This window comes from Poecile atricapillus, chromosome 35, assembly GCF_030490865.1.
Source record: "Poecile atricapillus isolate bPoeAtr1 chromosome 35, bPoeAtr1.hap1, whole genome shotgun sequence".
NCBI lineage: Eukaryota > Metazoa > Chordata > Aves > Passeriformes > Paridae > Poecile > Poecile atricapillus.
The window spans coordinates 3,118,429-3,137,870 of NC_081283.1; the positions used below are offsets into that span (position 1 = coordinate 3,118,429).

At 37.9% G+C, this 19,442-nt stretch overlaps 1 protein-coding gene across 2 annotated transcripts; it reads right to left on the reverse strand.

Moving 5' to 3' along the window:
- Positions 1-14,583: 14,583 nt before the first annotated feature.
- On the reverse strand, positions 14,584-19,082 carry HOXC6 (homeobox C6). 2 transcript variants are annotated; one of them, XM_058861162.1, is made up of 2 exons: positions 18,099-19,082; positions 14,584-15,377 (listed from the first exon to the last, which is right to left on the reverse strand). In XM_058861162.1, the coding sequence occupies exons 1-2, from the start codon at positions 18,502-18,504 to the stop codon at positions 14,995-14,997; spliced, it is 789 nt and encodes a 262-aa protein (XP_058717145.1). In that variant the 5' UTR covers positions 18,505-19,082; the 3' UTR covers positions 14,584-14,994. The 2 variants fall into 2 exon arrangements, with proteins under 2 accessions (XP_058717145.1, XP_058717146.1); XM_058861163.1 differs by having other exon boundaries at positions 14,586-15,353.
- Positions 19,083-19,442: the final 360 nt, after the last annotated feature.

A 19,442-nucleotide genomic window follows, 5' to 3' on the forward strand; every position in this document is an offset into this window, starting at 1 on the left:
AATTTGGGGTTTAAATTGGATTTTTGGAGGGTGAAAAGCCAAAATTCAGATTTGAAGTGGATTTTTTTGGGGTGAAAAGCCAGAATTGAGGGTTTGAAGTCGGTTTTGGTGGGAAAAGCCAAATTTTGAGGTTTGGGGTGGATTTTGGGGGGTGAAAGGGCAAAATTTGGAGTTTAAAGTGGATTTTTGGGGGTGAAAATCCAAAATTCGGGGTTTCAGGCGGGGATTTTGGGGGAAAAAATGAAAATTTGGGGGAAAAACGCAAATTTTGGGGGGAAAAATGAGATTTTGGGTGGGAAAAATGAGATTTTGGGGTGGTCGAATTGTCCTGAACCAGCGCCAGGGGAAAATGGGAGGGAAAAGTGGATTTTCCTGGGATTTTTCTGGGATTTTTCTGGGATTTTTCTGGGATTTTTCTGGGAATTTTCTGGGATTTTTCTGGGATTTTCCTGGGAAATTTCTGGGATTTTCCTGGGATTTTTCTGGGATTTTTCTGGGATTTTTCTGGGAATTTTCTGGGAATTTTCTGGGAATTTTCTGGGAATTTTCTGGGATTTTTCTGGGATTTTTCTGGGAATTTTCCTGGGATTTTCCTGGGAATTTTCTGGAATTTTTCTGGGAATTTTCTGGGATTTTCCTGGGAAATTTCTGGGATTTTTCTGGGAATTTTCTGGGAATTTTCTGGGATTTGGATTCCCAATAAAAATCAATTGGAAGCTCCGGGAGGGGAAATGTTGGTTCAGTGCAAATTAAACGGGAAAAAGAGAAATTCCAGGGATTTTGGGCCTCGGTGACCCCGAAAAGGGCAAAAAAAAAGGGAAAAAGGGAAAATTTGAGAGGATTGGGAGAGAAAACCGCGAGGTTTTGGTGATTTTCACCCAAAAGTTCCCGGGAGAGGGGGAAAATGGGGAAAAAAGAGAATTTTGGGGGTAAATGGGATAAAAATGGAGTTTATTGAGGAAAAATGGGATAAAAGAGGAGTTTTGGGGAGAAAAGTGGGATAAAAGGAGTTTTCTTGGGGGAAAAATGAGATTAATGAGGATTTTTGAAGAGAAAATGGGAAAAAAGAGGATTTTTGGGGGAAAAGTGGGGATAAAGGAGGGTTTTTTTGGGAAAAATGGGATAAAAGAGGAACTTTTTGAGGAAAATGGGATAAAAGCGGACTTTTTGGGGAATATGGGGATAAAAGAGGAATTTTTTGGGAAAAGTGGGGATAAAGGAGGGTTTTTTTTGGGAAAAATGGGGATAAAAGAGGATTTTTTTTGGAGGAAAATGATCTAAAATAGGAGTTTTTTGGGGAAAAATGGGAATAAAAGCGGTTTTTTAATGGAAAAATGGGGATAAAATCGGTTTTTTTTGTGGATAAATGGGGATAAAAGCGGTTTTTTGGGGGATTCTGGTAAAATTCGGTGTTTTGGGGTTGAATTGCTCGGGGAATAAAAGGAAAATCGGGAATTAAAGGGAGGAGGAGGAGGAGGAGGAGGAGGAGGAGGAGGAGGAGGAAACTTTTGTCCCGAGGCTCCAGGAAATTGTGGCCTCGTTTCCCACCAGGGAGTGAAAGGAAATCCCATAAAATTTTATGGAGTTTTTATTGGGGCTTTTGGTGGCGCCGGGGGAAAGGAGGGGAGGGGGAAAAAAAACACAAAAAAAGGGAAAATAATGGGGAAAATAATGGGGAAAATAACGGGGAAAATAATGGGAATAATGGGGAAAATAATGGGAATAATGGGGAAAATAATGGGGAAAATAATGGGAATAATAATGGGGAAAATGGGGAAAATAATGGGGAACATAATGGAGAAAATAATGGGAATAATGGGGAAAATAGTGGGGAAAATAATAAGGAAAATAATGGGAATAATAATGGGAATAATGGGGAAAATAATGGAGAAAATAATGGGAATAATGGGGAAAATAATGGGGAAAATAATGGGGAAAATGGAGAAAATGAGAAAAATAATGGGAATAATGGGGAAAATAATAAGGAAAATAATGGGAAAATAATAGGTAAAATAATGGGAATAATGGGAAAAATAATGGGGAAAATAATGGGAATAATAATAGGAATAATGAGGAAAATAATGGGGAAAATAATGGGGAAAATAATGGGGAAAATAATGAGAATAATAATGGGAATAATGGGGAAAATAATGGGAATAATGGGAAAAATAATGGGAAAATAATGGGAATATTAATGGGAATATTAATGGGAATAATGGGAACCCGGGGCTCGGCTCCTTCTGGAATTCCCGGGCCGGGATTTGGCCCCAGAGCGCGGGGGAGGGGAGGGGGGGAGGGGATTTGGGATTTTTTTGGATATTTGGGATATTTGGAATATTTGGGATATTTGGGATATTTATTTGGGATATTTATTTGGGATATTTGGGATATTTGGGATGGGAAATCCCTGGAATTCTCCATTCCCCGAGAGCAAAATCCCGATTTTCCCCCCTAAATCCCAACATTCCCGCGGGAGGCGCCGCCCTGGATCCTCATCCCATAAAAATCCCTTTTCCCAAACTTTTCCCGACCCTTTTCCATCATTTCCAACAATTTCTGCCATTTTTAAAACCATTATTCACCATTTTCCACCTTTTTAAAACCATTTCCCATCTTTTTCTCACCATTTTCCACAATTTTTAACCATTTTCCACCTTTTTTCACCATTTCCCACCTTTTTTCATAATTTTCCACCTTTTTTTCCACCGTTTTCCACCTTTTTTCTCCATTTTCCATCTTTTTTTTACCATTTTCCAACTTTTTTCCAACATTTTACACCTGTTTTTACCATTCCCACCTTTTTTTACCATTTTCCACCTTTTTTTCACCATTTTACACCTTTTAAAACAATTTTCCACCTTTTTTCACCATTTCCCATCTTTTTTTCACAATTTTCCACAATTTTTTATCATTTTCCTCATTTTTTTCACCGTTTTCCACAATTTCTGAACCATTTTCCATTTTTCTCACAGTTTTCCATCTTTTTTCACCATTTTCCACCTTTTTTTACCATTTTCCACATTTTTTCCACCATTTTCCACCTCTTTTTACCATTCCCACCTTTTTTTTACCGTTTTCCATCTTTTTTTTTACCATTTCCCACCATTTTTTACCACTTTCCACATTTTTTTACCATTTTCCACCTTTTTTCACAATTTCTCACCTTTTTTTCACCGTTTTCCACATTTTTTTTCCCATTTTTTCCCTTTTTTCCCCCAGCTCTGGGAATCAGGAAAAGAATCCCGGAGTTTTCTGGAACTCCCCGAGTTCAATTTCCCGAAATTCTCATTTTTAAACTCAATTTATAACCCCCAGAATATCCCAAGAAATCCCGATTTTCCCCAAACCTCCAGGAATATTCGGGAATTTTGCTTTTATTCCACAGGAAAATTCAATAAAAATCCAATTTTTCGCCCCAAAATGATCCCGGGAAAGGGGGAAAAGAAGGAATTTTGATAAAAAACAAAAAATTTGGAATTTTATTGGAAAATTTCCAGCTTTTTTTAGGCGAAATCCACAGAAAAGGCGCGAAAATCCCAAATCCAGAATTTTCCCCCATCCAGGAATTCCTTGGAGAGGCGAATATTAATTCCTAATTAATAAAATTCATTCCTAATTAATAAAATTCATTCCTAATTAATAAAATTCATTCCAATTCATCCCAGCCGGGTTTTTTCGGGATTTTCCAAACCCGAATTTTGTCCTTTTTCCCAATATTTGGGGTTTTTAGGCGTTTTTTCCCAATATTTGTGTTTTTTGAGGCTTTTTCCAAATATTTGTGGTTTTTAGGCTTTATTTTCTCCAATATTTGGCTTTTTTTAGGCGTTTTTTCCCAATATTTGGGTTTTTTAGGCGTTTTTTAGGTGTTTTTTTCCCAATATTTTGGGTTTTTACATTTTTTTTCCAAATATTTGTGGTTTTTAGGCGGTTTTTCCCAATATTTGGGTTTTTTGGGCTTTATTTTCTCCAATATTTGGCTTTTTTAGGCGTTTTTTATCCCAATATTTGTGGTTTTAGAGGTTTTTCCCAATATTTGGCTTTTTTAGGCTCTATTTTCTCCAATATTTGGATTTTTTAAGCTTTTTTTTCCCAATATTTTTGGTTTTAGGCTTTTTCCCCCCAATATTTGTGTTTTTTAGGCGTCTTTTTCCCAATATTTGGGGTTTTTAGGCCTTTTTTTCCACAATATTTGAGGTTTTTATGCTCTTTTTCCCAATATTTGTGGTTTTTAATCTTTTTTATCCCAATATTTTAAAAATGCACCAAGAATAGATCAAAAAATGTAAAAAATAAAGTGTTTAAAAATGTTTTTAAAATCTAAAAAAAAAAAATTAAATGTAAAAAAATTAAAATATGCTAAAAATATTTTAAAAGTGTAAAAAAAAATACTAAAAAATGTAAAAAAAATAAAAATAGGGGGAAAAACTGGAAAATAAATCAAAATAAATCAAAATAAATAAATCAAAATGTAAAAAAAAATTAAAAATTTAAAAACAAATATAAATATAAGAGAAAAAGGGAATAAGGGAGGAAGAAAAATAAAAGGGGGGGGAATATTCAGTGAAAAATAAATTCGGGAGGTTTCATTTGATTTTTTTTTTTAATTGGCGTCTTAAAAAATAAATAATAAAAATAAAAATAAAATAAATAAAATAAAATAATAAAAAAATAAATAAAGTCGGGAGGTTTAAATTGATTTTTATTGGTATTGTTTAAAAAATAAGTAAATAAAAACAATCCGGAGGTTTAAATTGATTTTTAATCGGTATTTTTAAAAGAAAGAAAGAAATAAAACCGGGAGATTTAAATTTATTTTTATTGTTTTTTTTTTTAAATAAATACATAAAAACAATCCAGAGGTTTAAATTGATTTTTAATCGGTATTTATAAAATAAAGAAATAAATAAAGTCAAGGTTTAAATCCGGTTTTTAATCGGTATTTATAAAATAAAGAAATAAATAATCCATTTTTTAAAAACAAACAAATAAAGAGCAAATCGAGATTTTTCAATCCATTTTTATTGTTTGATTTTTTTTCCAAATGAAGCCATCACAAAATCGGATTTTACAGAATTTTGATTTTTTTTCCCCACTTTCCCCCGGGGTTTTTTTTTTTCCCAGGGCGAGGAGGAGCCTGGAATTCTTCATTCCCAAATTCCTCCTGTGCCCCTCACCCCAAATTCCCAAAAAATCCCCAAATCAAAGAGAGAACGAGCGCCAGAATTCCCAATTTCCCTGGCAAAAACAAAACTGTGGAAAAAATCCCTTTTTTCCCCTTTTTTCCCCTTTTATTCCCCTTTTTTTCCCCCCTTTATTCCCTTTTTTTTCCCTTTTATTCCCCTTTTATTCCCTTTTTTCCCCCTTTTTTTCCTCTTTTTTCCTCTTTTTTCCCCTTTTTTCCCCTTTTTCCCCCTTTATTCCCCTTTTTTTCCTTTTTCCCCCTTTTTCCCCCTTTTTTCCCCTTTTATTCCCCCTTTATTCCCCTTTTATTCCCTTTTTTCCTCCTTTTTTTCCCTTTTTTCCCCTTTATTCCCCTTTTATTCCCCTTTTTTTCCCCTTTTTTCCCCTTTTTTTCCTCTTTTTTCCCCTTTTATTCCCCTTTTTTCCCCTTTTTCCCCCTTTTTTTCCCTTTTTTCCTTTTTTTCCCCTTTTTTCCCCCTTTATTCCCCTTTTTTCCCCCTTTTTTCCTCTTTTTTCCCCTTTTTCCCCCTTTTTTCCCCTTTTTCCCCCTTTATTCCCCTTTTTTCCTTTTTCCCCCTTTTTTCCCCTTTTTTTCCCCTTTTATTCCCCCTTTATTCCCCTTTTATTCCCTTTTTTCCCCTTTTTTTTTCTTTTTTCCCTTTTTTCCCCTTTTTTCCCCCTTTATTCCCCCTTTTTTCCCCTTTTTTTTTCCTTTTTTCCCCTTTTCCCCCTTTTTTCCCTTTTTCCCCCTTTTTCCCCTTTTCCCCCACTAAAAACCCCCAAAGAAACCACTTCAAATCTTATTTTTATTTTCCAAAAAAAAAATCCCTTTTCAACCCAAACCCCCTTTTAAAAAAAAACTTTAAAAAAATAATAAAAACGAAGGGAAAAAAAAGCGAATTTGGCTTTTTCTCCTGGTTTTGTGTCCACGATCCAATTACGGCGCCATAAATTCGGATTTCTCCGGCCCCGGAGCCTTTTCCTGGACGTTTTTACGAGCAATTGATGCTCCATCGTAAAAATTTACGACCTCGGGGCTTTTTTTTTTCGGTGTTTCTGTCTTTTTTTATTTTTATTTTTATTGTGGTTTTTGTCCCGTTTGGCCTGGGAAAAAGGCGTGGGAAAAAGGGGGATGGGAAAAAAGGGGGAAAATGGGAAAAAAGGGGGAAAAATGGGAAAAAAGGGAGAAAAATGCGGGAAAAAATGGGATAAAAATGGGAAAAAAGGGGGAAAAGGGAGAAAAATGGGGAAAAAGGGAGAAAAATGGGAAAAAAGGGAGAAAAATACGGGAAAAAGGGTTAAAAATGGGAAAAAAGGGGGATAAAATGGGGAGAAAATGGATAAAAATGGGAAAAAAGGGAGAAAAAAGGGATAAAAATGGGGAAAAATGGAGAAAAATGGGGAGAAAAGGGAGAAAAATGGCAGAAAAATGGGGAAAAAAGGGGGGAAAATGGGAAAAAAAGAGAGGGGTGAAAGGGGATTAAAAGAGGGGGGAAATGGGAGGAAAAAGGGAGAAAAAAGAGGGAAAAGGGGAAGGAAAAAGGGGAAAAGTGGGAAAAAATGAGGGAAAGGGAAGAAATGGGGGAAAGAAAAGGGAGAAAAGTGGGAAAATGAGGGGAAGGGAGGAAAAATGGGGAAAAAAAGGGAATTTTTTTTAAGAAAAGGGAAAAAAGGGGGAAAAGAGGGGGAGAAAAAGGAATAAAGGGAGGGGGAAGGTGGAAAAAATGGGAATAAAAGGGAAAAAGAGGGAAAAAGGGTGGGAAAAAAGAGGGGGAAAAAAATGCCAAAAAAATCCCAAAAAAAGGTAAAAAAATCAGGGAAAAACCGCGGGAAAAAGGGGGGAAAAAAGCGGGAATTTTTGGTGAGGATGAGGAAGGTTTTACCATGGCTCAGGTGGAGTTTGGTGATCCAGGGATGAAGCGGAGCCGCTCCCGATCCTCCCGCGCCGCGTCCTGCCCGAAAATCCCGGGAATTCGGGAAAATCCCGGGAATTCGGGGCTTTTCCAGCCCGGGATGGAGGAGGAGGAGGAGGAGGAGGAGGAGGAGGAGGAGGAAGAGGAGGAGGAGGAGGAAGGCGGGGGGTGCCGAGCTCGCCCCGCGGAGCCTCCGCCATTCCCAAATTTCCAGAAGTTTCCCTGGAAAAGGCCGGAGCGGGGGGGGCTCGGCTGGAAAAGGGAATTGAGGGAAGGGGCAAAAAATCGGGAAAAGAAATCGATGGGTCGGGAGGGGGGAGGGGATTTATCCCTTTTTTATCTGGGATTTTCCTCTTTTTTATCTGGGATTTATCCCGTTTTTATCCGGGATTTATCCCTTTTTTATCTGGGATTTATCCCTTTTTTATCTCGGATTTTCCTCTCTTTTATCTCGGATTTTCCTCTCTTTTATCTCCTTTTCCTTCTTTTTTTATCTCCTTTTCCCTCTCCTTTATCCTGTCCTTTAAATCTCTTTATTCCCGCTTTTTAATCTCCTTTTTTCCCCACTTTTTATCTCTTTTTTCCCGCTTTTAAATCTCTTTTCCCCCCTCTTTTTAATCTATTTTTTCCCTCTTTAAAATCCCCTTTGTCCCTGCTTTTTAATCTCTTTTTTTCCTTCTTTTAATTCTCCTTTTCCCTTTATTTCATCTCCTTCTTTCTCTCTATTTAATCTCCATTTTCTCCCCTTTTCCCCCTCTTTTTTATCTCCTTTTCCTCCCTTTTCAATCTCATTTTTCCCTCTTTTTTTCCTCCTTCTTCCCTCGTTTCAATCCCTTTTCTCCTCCTTTTCCCCCTTTTTCCCCTCTTTAATCTCCTTTTCTCCTTTATTTTTCACTCTCCCCTTTCCCCTCTCATTTTCCCCTTTTTCCCCCCAAAAAAAAACCCTTTTTAACCCCAAATTTCATTAAATTCCCTCCTCCACCCTGGAGAGGCCTTAAAAATAAAAATAAAAAAAAATCTAAAAAAATTATATAAAAAAAATAAAATAAAATAAAATAAAATAAAATAAAATAAAATAAAATAAAATAAAATAAAATAAAATAAAATAAAATAAAATAAAATAAAATAAAATAAAATAAAATAAAATAAAATAAAATAAAATAAAATAAAATAAAATAAAATAAAATAAAATAAAATAAAATAAAATAAAATAAAAATTAAGGTTAAAAGCCAGAAAGGGCCGGGGTCGTTCTGTCCCTCCCTGAGTTGGGAATTTTCCCATTCCCGGGGATTTTCCTGCCCAAATCTGGGATTTTTATTTTTCCTGGGGGCGTCACGTGCAGGGGGCGGCGGCGGCTCCTCAAATCCGCGCTCCCGGCTCTTCCTCGGGATTGGATTTGGGAATTTTGGGGATTTTTTCTTTTCCTGTGTCGGGGAGCGGAGGCTGCGAGGCGGCAGCGGCACCTAGCGAGGCTGCCCAGGAGCGCTTCCTCCTCTTCCTCCCGCCGCAATCCCTGCTTTTCCCAAAATATTCCTGATTTTTCCCAGTTATTCCTGATTTTTCCCAAATATTCCTGATCCTTCCTAATTTATTCCTGCTTTTCCCAAAATATTCCTGACTGTTCCCAGTTATTCCTGATTTTTCCCAAATATTCCTACTTTTTCCCAATTTATTTCTGCTTTTTCCCAATTTATTTCTGCTTTTTCCCAGTTATTCCGGCTTTTTCCCAAATATTCCTGACTGTTCCCAGTTATTCCTGATTTTTACCAATTTATTTCTGCTTTTTTCCAATTTATTTCTGCTTTTTTCCAATTTATTTCTGCTTTTTTCCAATTTATCTCTCGATTTTCCCCAATTTATTTCTGCTTTTTCCCAAATATTCCGGCCTTTTCCCAAATGTTCCTGCCTTTTCCCAGTTATTCCTGATTTTTCCCAGTTATTCCTGATTTTTCCCAATTATTCCTGTTTTTTCCCAATTTATTTCGGCTTTTTCCCAATTTATTTCTCCATTTTTCCAGTTTATTTCGGCCTTTTCCCAATTATTCCTGATTTTTCCCAGTTATTCCTGATTTTTCCCAATTTATTTCTCCATTTTCCCAATTTATTCCTGCCTTTTCCCAAATATTCCTGCTTTTTCCCAAATATTCCAGCTTTTTCCCAAATATTCCTGATTTTTCCCAATTTATTCCGGCCTTTTCCCAGTTATTCCTGATTTTTCCCAATTATTCCTGCTTTTTCCCAATTATTCCTGCTTTTTCCCAATTATTCCTGCTTTTTCCCAAGTATTCCCACCTTTCCCCAATTTATTCCGGCCTTTTCCCAGTTATTCCTGATTTTTCCCAGTTATTCCTGCTTTTCCCCAATTTATTTCTCGATTTTTCCAGATTATTTCTCATTTTCCCAAGTTTTTCCTTTTTTTCCCCCAAGTTCTGGATTTTTTAACATTTATCTCCTGATTTTTAATCAGCTATTTTATTATTTTATTTTATTTTATTTTATTTTATTTTATTTTATTTTATTTTATTTTATTTTATTTTATTTTATTTTATTTTATTTTATTTTATTTTATTTTATTTTATTTTATTTTATTTTATTTTATTTTATTCTCTTTCCTTCTTTTCCCTTTTTCTCCCTTTTTCTTCCCTTTTATTTCTATTTTTTCCTCTTTTTTCCCCTTTTATTTCTATTTTTTCCTTTTTTTCCCTTTTATTTCTATTTTTTCCCTTTTTTCCCATTTATTTCTATTTTTTCCTCTTTTTTTTCCCCTTTTATTTCTATTTTTTCTCCTTTTTTCCCCTTTTTTCCCATTTTTCCCCCCCCTCCTCTTCCCAACCTTTTTCTCCCTCAACAAAAACCCCAAAAATCAATAAAATCTCATTTTTTTTTCCCCTTTTCCCATTTTTTGGGATTCCCAAATTTCCCATTCCCAACAATTTGATTTTTTTTCCTCGGAATTTTTTTTTTCCCTTTTTTTCCTCTTTTCCCCCAATTTTTTGCTGCCCCGGGTTCGCTCCTCGCCTCCTTCCCGGTTTTTTTGGGATTGATCCCGGTTTTTTTTGGGATTGATCCCGATTTTTTTTGGGATTGATCCCGGTTTTTTTTGGGATTGATCCCGTTTTTTTTGGGATTGATCCCGGGTTTTTTGGGAGGATTGATCCCGGGTTTTTTTGGGATTGATCCCGGGTTTTTTTTGGGATTGATCCCGGTTTTTTTGGGGAATTTCGCCTTTTCCCGCTTCTCCTTCCCGGAGATTTTTGGGATTTTATTTTTTTCTCTTTTTTTTTTGTTTTTTCTGGCGGATTTTGGCCCAAATTCCAACCGGGAGAGGAGCAAAGGATGGGAGGGGGAAAAACCTTCCCGGATTCCCTTTTTTAGGATTATTCCCCTTTTTTTAGGATTATTTTCCTTTTTTTTAGGATTATTCCTCCTTTTTAAAAATTATTTTCCTTATTTTTTTAGGATTAATTTCCTTTTTTTAGTATTATTCCCCTTTTTTAAGATTATTTTCCTTTTTTTTAGGATTATTCCCCCTTTTTAAAAATTATTTTCCTTTTTTTAGGATTATTTTATTTTTTACAGATTATTTTCATTTTTTAAGGATTATTTTCTATTTTATAAGGATTATTTTCTATTTTTAAGGATTATTTTCTTTTTTTTAGGACTATTCCCCACTTTTTACAATTATTTTCCCTTTTTTTAGGATTATTTTATTTTTTAAAGATTATTTTCTATTTTTAAGGATTATTTTCCTTTTTTTTAGGATTATTTCCCCCTTTTTTAAAATTATTTTCCTTTCTTTAAGGATTATTTTCCTTTTTAAGGATTATTTTCATTTTTTTAGGATTATTTTCATTTTTTTAAGGATTATTTTCATTTTTTTAGGATTATTTTCATTTTTTTAGGATTATTTTCATTTTTTTAATGATTATTTTCCTTTTTTTAATGATTATTTTCCTTTTTTTTAAGGATTATTTTCCTTTTTAAGGATTATTTTCATTTTTTTAGGATTATTTTCATTTTTTTAATGATTATTTTCCTTTTTTTAATGATTATTTTCCTTTTTTTTAAGGATTATTTTCCTTTTTTTTAAGGATTATTTTCCTTTTTAAGGATTATTTTTATTTTTTTAAGGATTATTTTCATTTTTTTAATGATTATTTTCCTTTCTTTTAGGATTATTTCCCCTTTTTACGATTATTCTCCTTTTTTTAAGGATTATTCCCCTTTCTTTAGGGTTATTTTCCCTTTTTTTATCAATTTCTCTTTTTTTAATCTCTTTTTTCCCCTTTTTTCCCATTATTTCCATTTTTTACTGAGGATTCCCTTGCTAAAATCAGCGATTTCCTTTTTTTACCAGAATTTCCTCTTTTCCCCCAAATCCCCCCATTCCCTTCAAAATAAAATTGAAATAAATTTAAATAAAAATGAATTAATTTTATTTCTTTTTCTTTTTCTTTCCAGGGATTTCTGGAATTCCCAGAAATTCTCCAAAACGCCACAAAAAGGAGAAAATCGCGGCTTTTTAACCCAAAAATCCACAATTCCCGATCTCCTCAAGGGTGAGGTTTCGGATAAAAAATGATAAAAAATTATTTGAAATTATTTTAAAATTATTAAAGTGATAAAAAATGATTTTTAAATTATTTTAACGTTATTTTAAAATTACTTAAAATGATAAGAAATGGTTTAAAATGATAAAAAATGATTTTAAAATTATTTTTAAATTATTTTAAAATTATTTAAAATTATAAAAATGGTTTAAAATTATTTTCAAATTATTTAAAACGATAAAAAATTATTTTAAAATTATTTTAAAATTATTTTAAAATTATTTTTAATTTATTTAAAGTGATAAAAAATGGTTAAAAAATTATAAAAAATTATTTAAAAATGATTATAAATTATTTAAAAATGATTATAAATTATTTAAAAATTATTTAAAATGATAAAAAATGGTTAAAAATTATTTTAAAAATGATTTTTAAATGATTTAAAAATGATTTAAAAATGATAAAAAACGATAAAAAATGGTTTAAAAATGATAATAAATTATTTTTAAATGATTTAAAAATTATTTAAAATGATAAAAAATGATTTAAAAATGATAATAAATTATTTTAAATGATTAAAAATTTTTTTTTTCCCTCCCCCATCCCCGGAGAGGTTTTTTTTTTTGGGATAAAAGCGACGGAAAAAAGAGATGGGAAAAATCTCCTGCCACAAATTAACCCAACCCCCCTAAAAACGCCATTAATTAATTAATAATAAATAAACCCATCAGCAATAAATCACCAAGAAATCACAAATCACCAAAGAGAAGCCCAACCTTTCACCGCGAGAAATCCAAAAGAAATCCAAAAGGAGGGGAAATAAGGAAATCTTTGGAAATCCACATTTTGTTTTGTTTAATCATGGAAATTCCCGAACAATTACACAAAACTAAAGGAGACAAAGCAAAAATCGCATTTTTCCCCCCATTTTTCCTCCTTCATTTTTCTCCCCTCCCACTTTTATTAATTTTTTTTTTTCCCTTTTTTTTCCCATTTTTGGGGTTTTTTTTGGGGAGGGAAAATCGACACCGGGGGAGGGGGAGGGGGAGGCGATTTTTGGGGAATAAAAAATGAATTTTTTTATTTTGCTTTTCCCACTGAAGCTCAGAGGCCGCGGGGGCAACTTTCAAAAATAATATTCCGATTTTATTTTCATTTAAATACTCGACAGAAAAGTCCACTCGGGACTCGGGCTTTTTATACATCACAGGCTTTAACACAAGAATTATTTTTTTTTTCCCCAATTTCATTTATTTTAATTTTTTTTCACATTTTTTTTTAATTTTTAATCTCTTTCTCTACCTCTATGAACTCCATTCTTTGCTTTTTTCTTTTATTATTTTTTGTCTTTTTTTTGTCATTTTTTGTGATTTTTTTTGTCATTTTTTGACTTTTTTTTTGTCATTTTTTTGTCTTTTTTTGGTCATATTTTGGTCTTTTTTTGGTCTTTTTTTGTTCATTTTTTTGTCCTTTTTTTGTCCTTTTTTCGTCATTTTTTGTAATTTTTCTGCAATTTTTTCTGCAATTTTTTCTGCAATTTTTTTTCTGTAATTTATTTTTTCTGCCATTTTTCCGCATTTTGTTCTGTAATTTATTTTTTTCCGCATTTTTTTCCGTAATTTATTTTTTTCCGCAATTTTTTGGTCATTTTTTTTCTGTATTTTTTTCTGTAATTTTTTTCTGTATTTTTTTTAATAATTTTTTTTAATAATTTTTTTTAACAATTTTTTTTTAATCCCTTTTTTTCCCCAACATTACAGCGCTAAAACATAAATATAAATACAGATAACCACGAACACAGAATAAAATATTCACACAGAAACCGTCACAGTTTGTGGATGCGGAGACGAGCCCGGGCAGCTGCTTTAAATACGAGAAAAGACAAAAAAAAAATGCAAATTCTGGCCCAAAAAGCGCTTTTTTCGCGGCGTTTTCTCCGGGAAAATCGGATTTTTTCTCTCACCGGGCAGAGGAAAAATCGCTGAGGTTTGGGGGGACACAAGAGGGGGGTGGGAACACCCAGATTTTTCCCGGGTTTTCCCAGTTTTTCCCGGGTTTTTTCCCGGTTTTTCCCGGTTTTTCCCGGTTTTTCCCGGTTTTTTTCCCGGTTTTTCCCGGTTTTCCCCGAATTTTCCGGGGTTTTTTCCCGGTTTTTTTTCCCCGGTTTTTTTCCCGGTTTTTCCCGGTTTTTCCCCATTTTTCCCCGATTTTTACCGGTTTTTCCCCATTTTTCCCCGTTTTTCCCGGTTTTTCCCGGTTTTTCCCGGTTTTTCCCGTTTTTCCCCATTTTTCCCGATTTTCCCCATTTTTGGGGGCGGGTCCGGGGTGGGGGGGGAGGGGAGGATGATGATGAGAGGATGAAGATTTGGGGGGGGGGAGGGGAGGGGATTAATTTCTCATTAATTTCTCCTCACTCATTAATTAATTTCTCCCCATCCCTTCATTTCCCCCCCTCCATTAATTCCCCCTCATTAATCCATTTCTCCCCGCTCGTTAATTTCTCCTCATTAATTAATTCTCCTTTTTTTCCCCTTTCGCCCTCCCCTCTGACCTTTTTTGGGTTTTATTTTCCTTCCCAAGACATTTTTCTGCCATTTTTCCCATATATATATATATTTGTTTTTCCATATATATATAATTTTTTTTCCCCCATATTTTTGTTTTAAATAGGGGGGCGAGGAGGGAGAAAAATTGAAAGAAGGGACGGGTAAAATAAAAAATATAAAATGGGAGAAAAATTGAAAGAAGGGACGGGTAAAATAAAAATATAGAGGGAGAAAAATTGAAAGAAGGGACGGGTATAAAAATAAAGTATAGAGGGAGAAAAATTTTAAAAAGGGACGGGAAAAATAAAAATATAGAGGGAGAAAAATTTTAAAAAGGGACGGGAAAATGAAAATATAGAGGGAGAAAAAATTAAGAAAGGGACGGGAAAATGAAAATATAGAGGGAGAAAAATTGAAAGAAGGGACGGGAAAAATAAAAATATAGAGGGAGAAAAAATTAAGAAAGGGACGGGTAAAAAAAATATAAAGTAGGAGGAAAAATTTAAATAAAGGACGGGTAAAATAAAAAAAAAATATAGAGGAGAAAAATTTAAAAAGGGACGGGGAAAAAAATATAGAGGAGAAAAATTTAAAAAGGGACGGGGAAAAAAATAGAGGAGAAAAACTGAAAAAGGGACGGGGAAAAAATAGAGGAGAAAAATTGGAAAAGGGACGGGAAAAAAAATAGAGGAGAAAAATTGGAAAAAGGGACGGGAAAAATAAAAATATAAAGTGGGAGGGATAAAAAAAAATGATGGAAATGGAGGAAAAAGGGGGAAAAAAAATTGGAAAAGCCGGAGGTGTCACTCCTTCTTCTCGTCCTCTGCCTCATCGCGCTTCTCCTCCTTGGCCAAGCTGTCGGCGGCCGCCGCTCCCCCTCCTCCTCCTCCTCCTCCTCCTCCTCCTCCTCCTCCTCCTCCTCCTCCTCCTCCTCCTCCTCCGGCCAGCGTGGAGCTGAGGTTCGTCTCCTTTTTCCACTTCATGCGGCGGTTCTGGAACCAGATCTTGATTTGCCTCTCGGTGAGGCAGAGCGCGTTGGCGATCTCGATGCGGCGCCGCCGGGTCAGGTACCGGTTAAAGTGAAATTCCTTCTCCAGCTCCAGCGTCTGGTACCGGGAATAAATCTGGCGGCCCCGCCGGCGGTCGGCCCCGTAGCCGACCCCTAAAGAAGCCGAGACAAAACAGACTAAAACCCGTCAGGGAGCGGCGGCCTCCGCCCGGCCCTGCCCCTGCTGCCCTTCCCCGAACCTGCTGCCCTTCCTTCCCTTCTCCTCCTGCTTTTCCTTCTCCTCCTGCCCGGCCCTGCCCCTGCTGCCCTTCCCCGAACCTCCTGCTTTTCCTTCCCTTCTCCTCCTGCTTTTCCTTCTCCTCCTGCTTTTCCTTCTCCTCCTGCTTTTCCTTCTCCTCCTTCCCCTCCCCTCCCCTCCTGCTTTTCCTTCTCCTCCTGCTTTTCCTTCTCCTCCGGCCCGGCCCTGCCCCTGCTGCCCTTCCCCTCCCCTGCTGCCCTTCCCCTCCCCTCCCCTCCCCTCCTGCTTTTCATTCCCTTCTCTTCCTGCTTTTCCTTCTCCTGCTTTTCCTTCCCTGCCCCTCCTGCCCTTCCTCTCCTTCCCTTCTCCTCCTGCTTTTCCTTCTCCTCCTGCCCTTCCCCTCCTTCCCTTCCCCTCCTGCTTTTCCTTCCCCTCCTGCCCTTCCCTTCCTTCCCCTCCTGCCTTTTCCTTCCCTTCCCTTCCCCTTCTGCCCTTCCCCTGCTGTCCTTCCCTTCCCCTCCTGCTTTTCCTGCCCCTCCTTCCCTTCCTCTCCTGCCTTTTCCTTCTCCTCCTTCCCTTCCCCTCCTGCTTTTCCTTCCTTCCCTTCCCTTCCTTCCCTTCCCCTCCTTCCTTTCCCCTTCTGCCCTTCCCCTTTTCCCCTTCCCCTCCTGCCCTTCCCCTGCTCGGCCCCGCGGAAATCAATAAAAAATCCCAATTTCAGCGTTTGTGTTTTCTGTTGGGGAGGGGAGAGCGGAGTTTGGGGTGCGGGGAGGGATTGAGGGGGTGAAGAGGGGATTTGTGGGGGTGAGGAGGGGATTGAGGGGGGTTCAGGAGGGGGTTTAGGGGGTTCAGGAGGGGGTTTAGGGGGTTCAGGAGGGGACTCAAGGGGGTGAGGAGGGGATTTAAGGGGTGAGGAGGGGATTTAGGGGGTGAGGAGGGGATTTAGGGGGTTCAGGAGGGGATTTAGGGTGTGAAGACGTGATTTAGGGGGTGAGGAGAGGATTAAGGGGGGTGAAGAGGGGATTTAGGGGGGTCACGAGGGGATTTAGGGGGTGAGGAGGGGATTTAAGGGGGTGAGGAGGGGATTTAGGGGGTTCAGGAGGGGGTTTAGGGGGTGAGGAGGGGATTTAGGGGGTTCAGGAGGGGGTTTAAGGGGGTTCAGGAGGGGATTTAGGGGGTGAAGAGGGGATTTAGGGGGTGAAGAGGGGATTTAGGGGGGTGAAAAGGTGATTTAGGAGGTCAGGAGGGGATTTAGGGGGCTCACGAGGGGATTTAGGGGGGTCACGAGGGGATTTAGGGGGTTCGGAACAGAATTGAGGGGGTTTAGGACAGAACTTAGAGGGGTCAGGATGGAATTTAGGGGGTTTAGGACGGAATTTAGGGGGCTCAGAACAATTCAGAGGGTTTAGGACAGAATTTAGGGGTTTTAGGACGGAATTTAGGGAGCTCAGGCTCAGATTCAGCGGGTTCAGCGCCGAGTTCGGGGGGTTCAGAACCGAATTCAGGGGATTCAGCACCAAATTTAAGGGTTCAGTCCTAAATTCAGGAGGCTCAGCACCAAATTTAAGGGTTCAGCCTCAAAATGAAGGATCCAGCACCGAATTTAGGGGGTTCAGAACCGAATTTAAGGGCTCAGCACCAAATTCAGGGCTTCAGCCCGGGTTTTGAGGGGTTTTAGGCCGGGTTTTGAGGGGTTTTAGGCCGGGTTTTGAGGGGGTTTAGCCTGAATTTTGAGAGGTTTTAGGCCGAGATTCGAGGGTTTTAGCCTGGGCTTTGCCGGATTTTAGGCCAGGTTTTGAGGGTTGCAGCTCAGATTTGGAGGGGTTTAGGCCGGGTTTTGGGGTTTAAACGCAGCTTTTGAGGGTTTTAACCCAGATTTTGTGGGGTTTTAGCCCAGGTTTTGAAGGTTGTACCCCAAACTTTGAGGTTTTAAACCCAGACTTTGAAGCTTTTAACCCAGATTTTGAGGGCTTTAACCCAGGTTTTGAGGGTTTTAACCAGGGGTTTGGGGGTTTTAACCCAGAAATTCAGGGCTTTAACCCAGATTTTCAGGGCTTTAGCCCAGATTTGCAGGGTTTTAACCCAGATTTTGTGGATTTTAACCCAGATTTTGCGGGATTTTAGCCCAGATTTTCCCTGCATCCCACGGATCTGGGGGAGAAGGGGACGGCGAGGAAGGGGCGGCTTCCCCCCGGCCCCTGCTCGTGCCAGCTCCAAACCCTAAAAAACCCTAAAAACCCCTAAAAAAAACCCTTAAAAAACCCCTAAAAAACCCTAAAAAACCCTCACAAAGTTCATTCCTGGCTGCCAAACCCCGCTCGCGTTCCCTTTCCTCGCTCACCTCCCCTCCGCAGCGCTCTTTTATCCCCATTTTATTATTTAATCTGATTTTACGAGCGCCGATATTTCACCGCCGGGCGAAAGCTTTTAATTAGAACCGATCCTAACGAGCCAGACCCGAACTCCACCGAATAAAAAAAAGCAGAAGGAGAAGGAGAAGAAGAAGAGGGGGCCCCGTCAGCCGCCGAAACAGCGCGAAATTATTGTTTTTATGGCCCCATAAAAACTCGTTCCGCGGGGAGGAAAGGAGGGGAAGGTCGTAAAGACCGCGAAGTTTATTTAATTTATCTCCCCTCCAGCCATAAAAAAATAAAACTTACCACTGTGCGAGTTCATCCTCTGCATCCAGGGGTAAATCTGGATGCCGGATTTCTGCTCCTGCCCCGCCGCGCCCCGGCTCTGCTCGCTGGCGAAATCCTGCGCGATGGAATTGGGGGTCCCGTGCCCCCCGAGCGAGCTCTGGCGGCAGCTGCTCAGCACCTCCTTGTCCTGGTAAAAGGCGTTCGAGCCGTACTCGTAGGGCGAGCGGCCCGAGCCGAACACCACCGGGTTGTCCTGGGGCGAGTAGAAAGGCGAGGAGTAGATGCGGTTCTGAGCCACGGCCGCGCCGTAGTTGCCGAAATGCCGCACGGGGTCGTAGCTGGAGTTGAGCGCCACGTTGGGCAAAACCTCCTGGGCGCCGCCGAGGTGGCACGACAAGGACGGGTTGGTGAAGTAGGAATTCATGGCTGAGCCCTCGCTGTCCTTCCTCCTCTTCCCTTTGCTTTATTTGCTTTTATTTTCTTTATTTTTCCGCTTTTTTTGGCGGTTTTTTTCCGGGTTTTTTTGGTCCTTTTGTTGGTTTTTGTTTCCTGGGTTTGTTGGTTTTTTTTGTTGTTTTGTTGGGATTTTTTTTTTCTGTTTTTTTTTTTCTCGGTTTATGCGTTTGAGTTTTTTCCCTCCAGTTCTTTCCTTTTCTGTTTCTTTCCTCTGTCTTTTTCCTCTCTTTTCTTCTCTATTTTCCTCTCTTTTCTTCTCTATTTTCCTCTCTTTTCTTCTCTATTTTCCTCTCTTTTCTTCTCTATTCTCTTCTATTTTCTCCTCTATTTTCTCCTCTGTTTTCTTCTATTTTTCTCTATTTTCTCCTCAATTTTCTTCTATTTTTCTCTATTTTCTCCTCTATTTCCCCTATTTTCTCCTCTATTTCCCTCTATTTCTCATCTATTCCTCCATCTATTTTCCCCTCTATTTTTCCCTCTGTTTTTTCCTCAATTCCCTCGATTTCTTCTATTTTCCCCTCTAATTTTCCCTCTATTTTTTCCTCCTCTTTTTTCCTCTTTTCTCCTCTTTTCCCCCCTCTATTTTCTCCTCAATCCCCCCTCCACCAACTCCTCTCTCCCCCCTCAATTTCTCCCTCTTTATCCCCCCTCTCCCTCCTCCCCTTCCTCTCCCTACATTTATTTCCCCTTTCACCCTCAATTCTATTTTCTCTCCCTCCACCGCCTGCCGGAATTTTTTTTTTTTTTTAAAATTATTCCATTTATTTTTATTTATTCTCAAATCATTTAAAATAATAATAATAATAATAATAATAAAAATAAAAATAATAAAAACAAAAAAAATTCCCCTTTTCCTCTCTCCCTCTCTTTTTTTCCCCCTCTCTCTCTTTTCCCCTCTCTCCTCTT

Bases quoted from the DNA above. Each gene is read 5' to 3' on its own strand.
- HOXC6 (XM_058861162.1), bottom strand. From the start codon at position 18,504: ATGAATTCCTACTTCACCAACCCGTCCTTGTCGTGCCACCTCGGCGGC. The intron at 15,378-18,098 runs GTAAGTTTTATT...GACGGGTTTTAG, and splicing joins GAGGATGAACTCGCACAGTG to TCTGTTTTGTCTCGGCTTCT.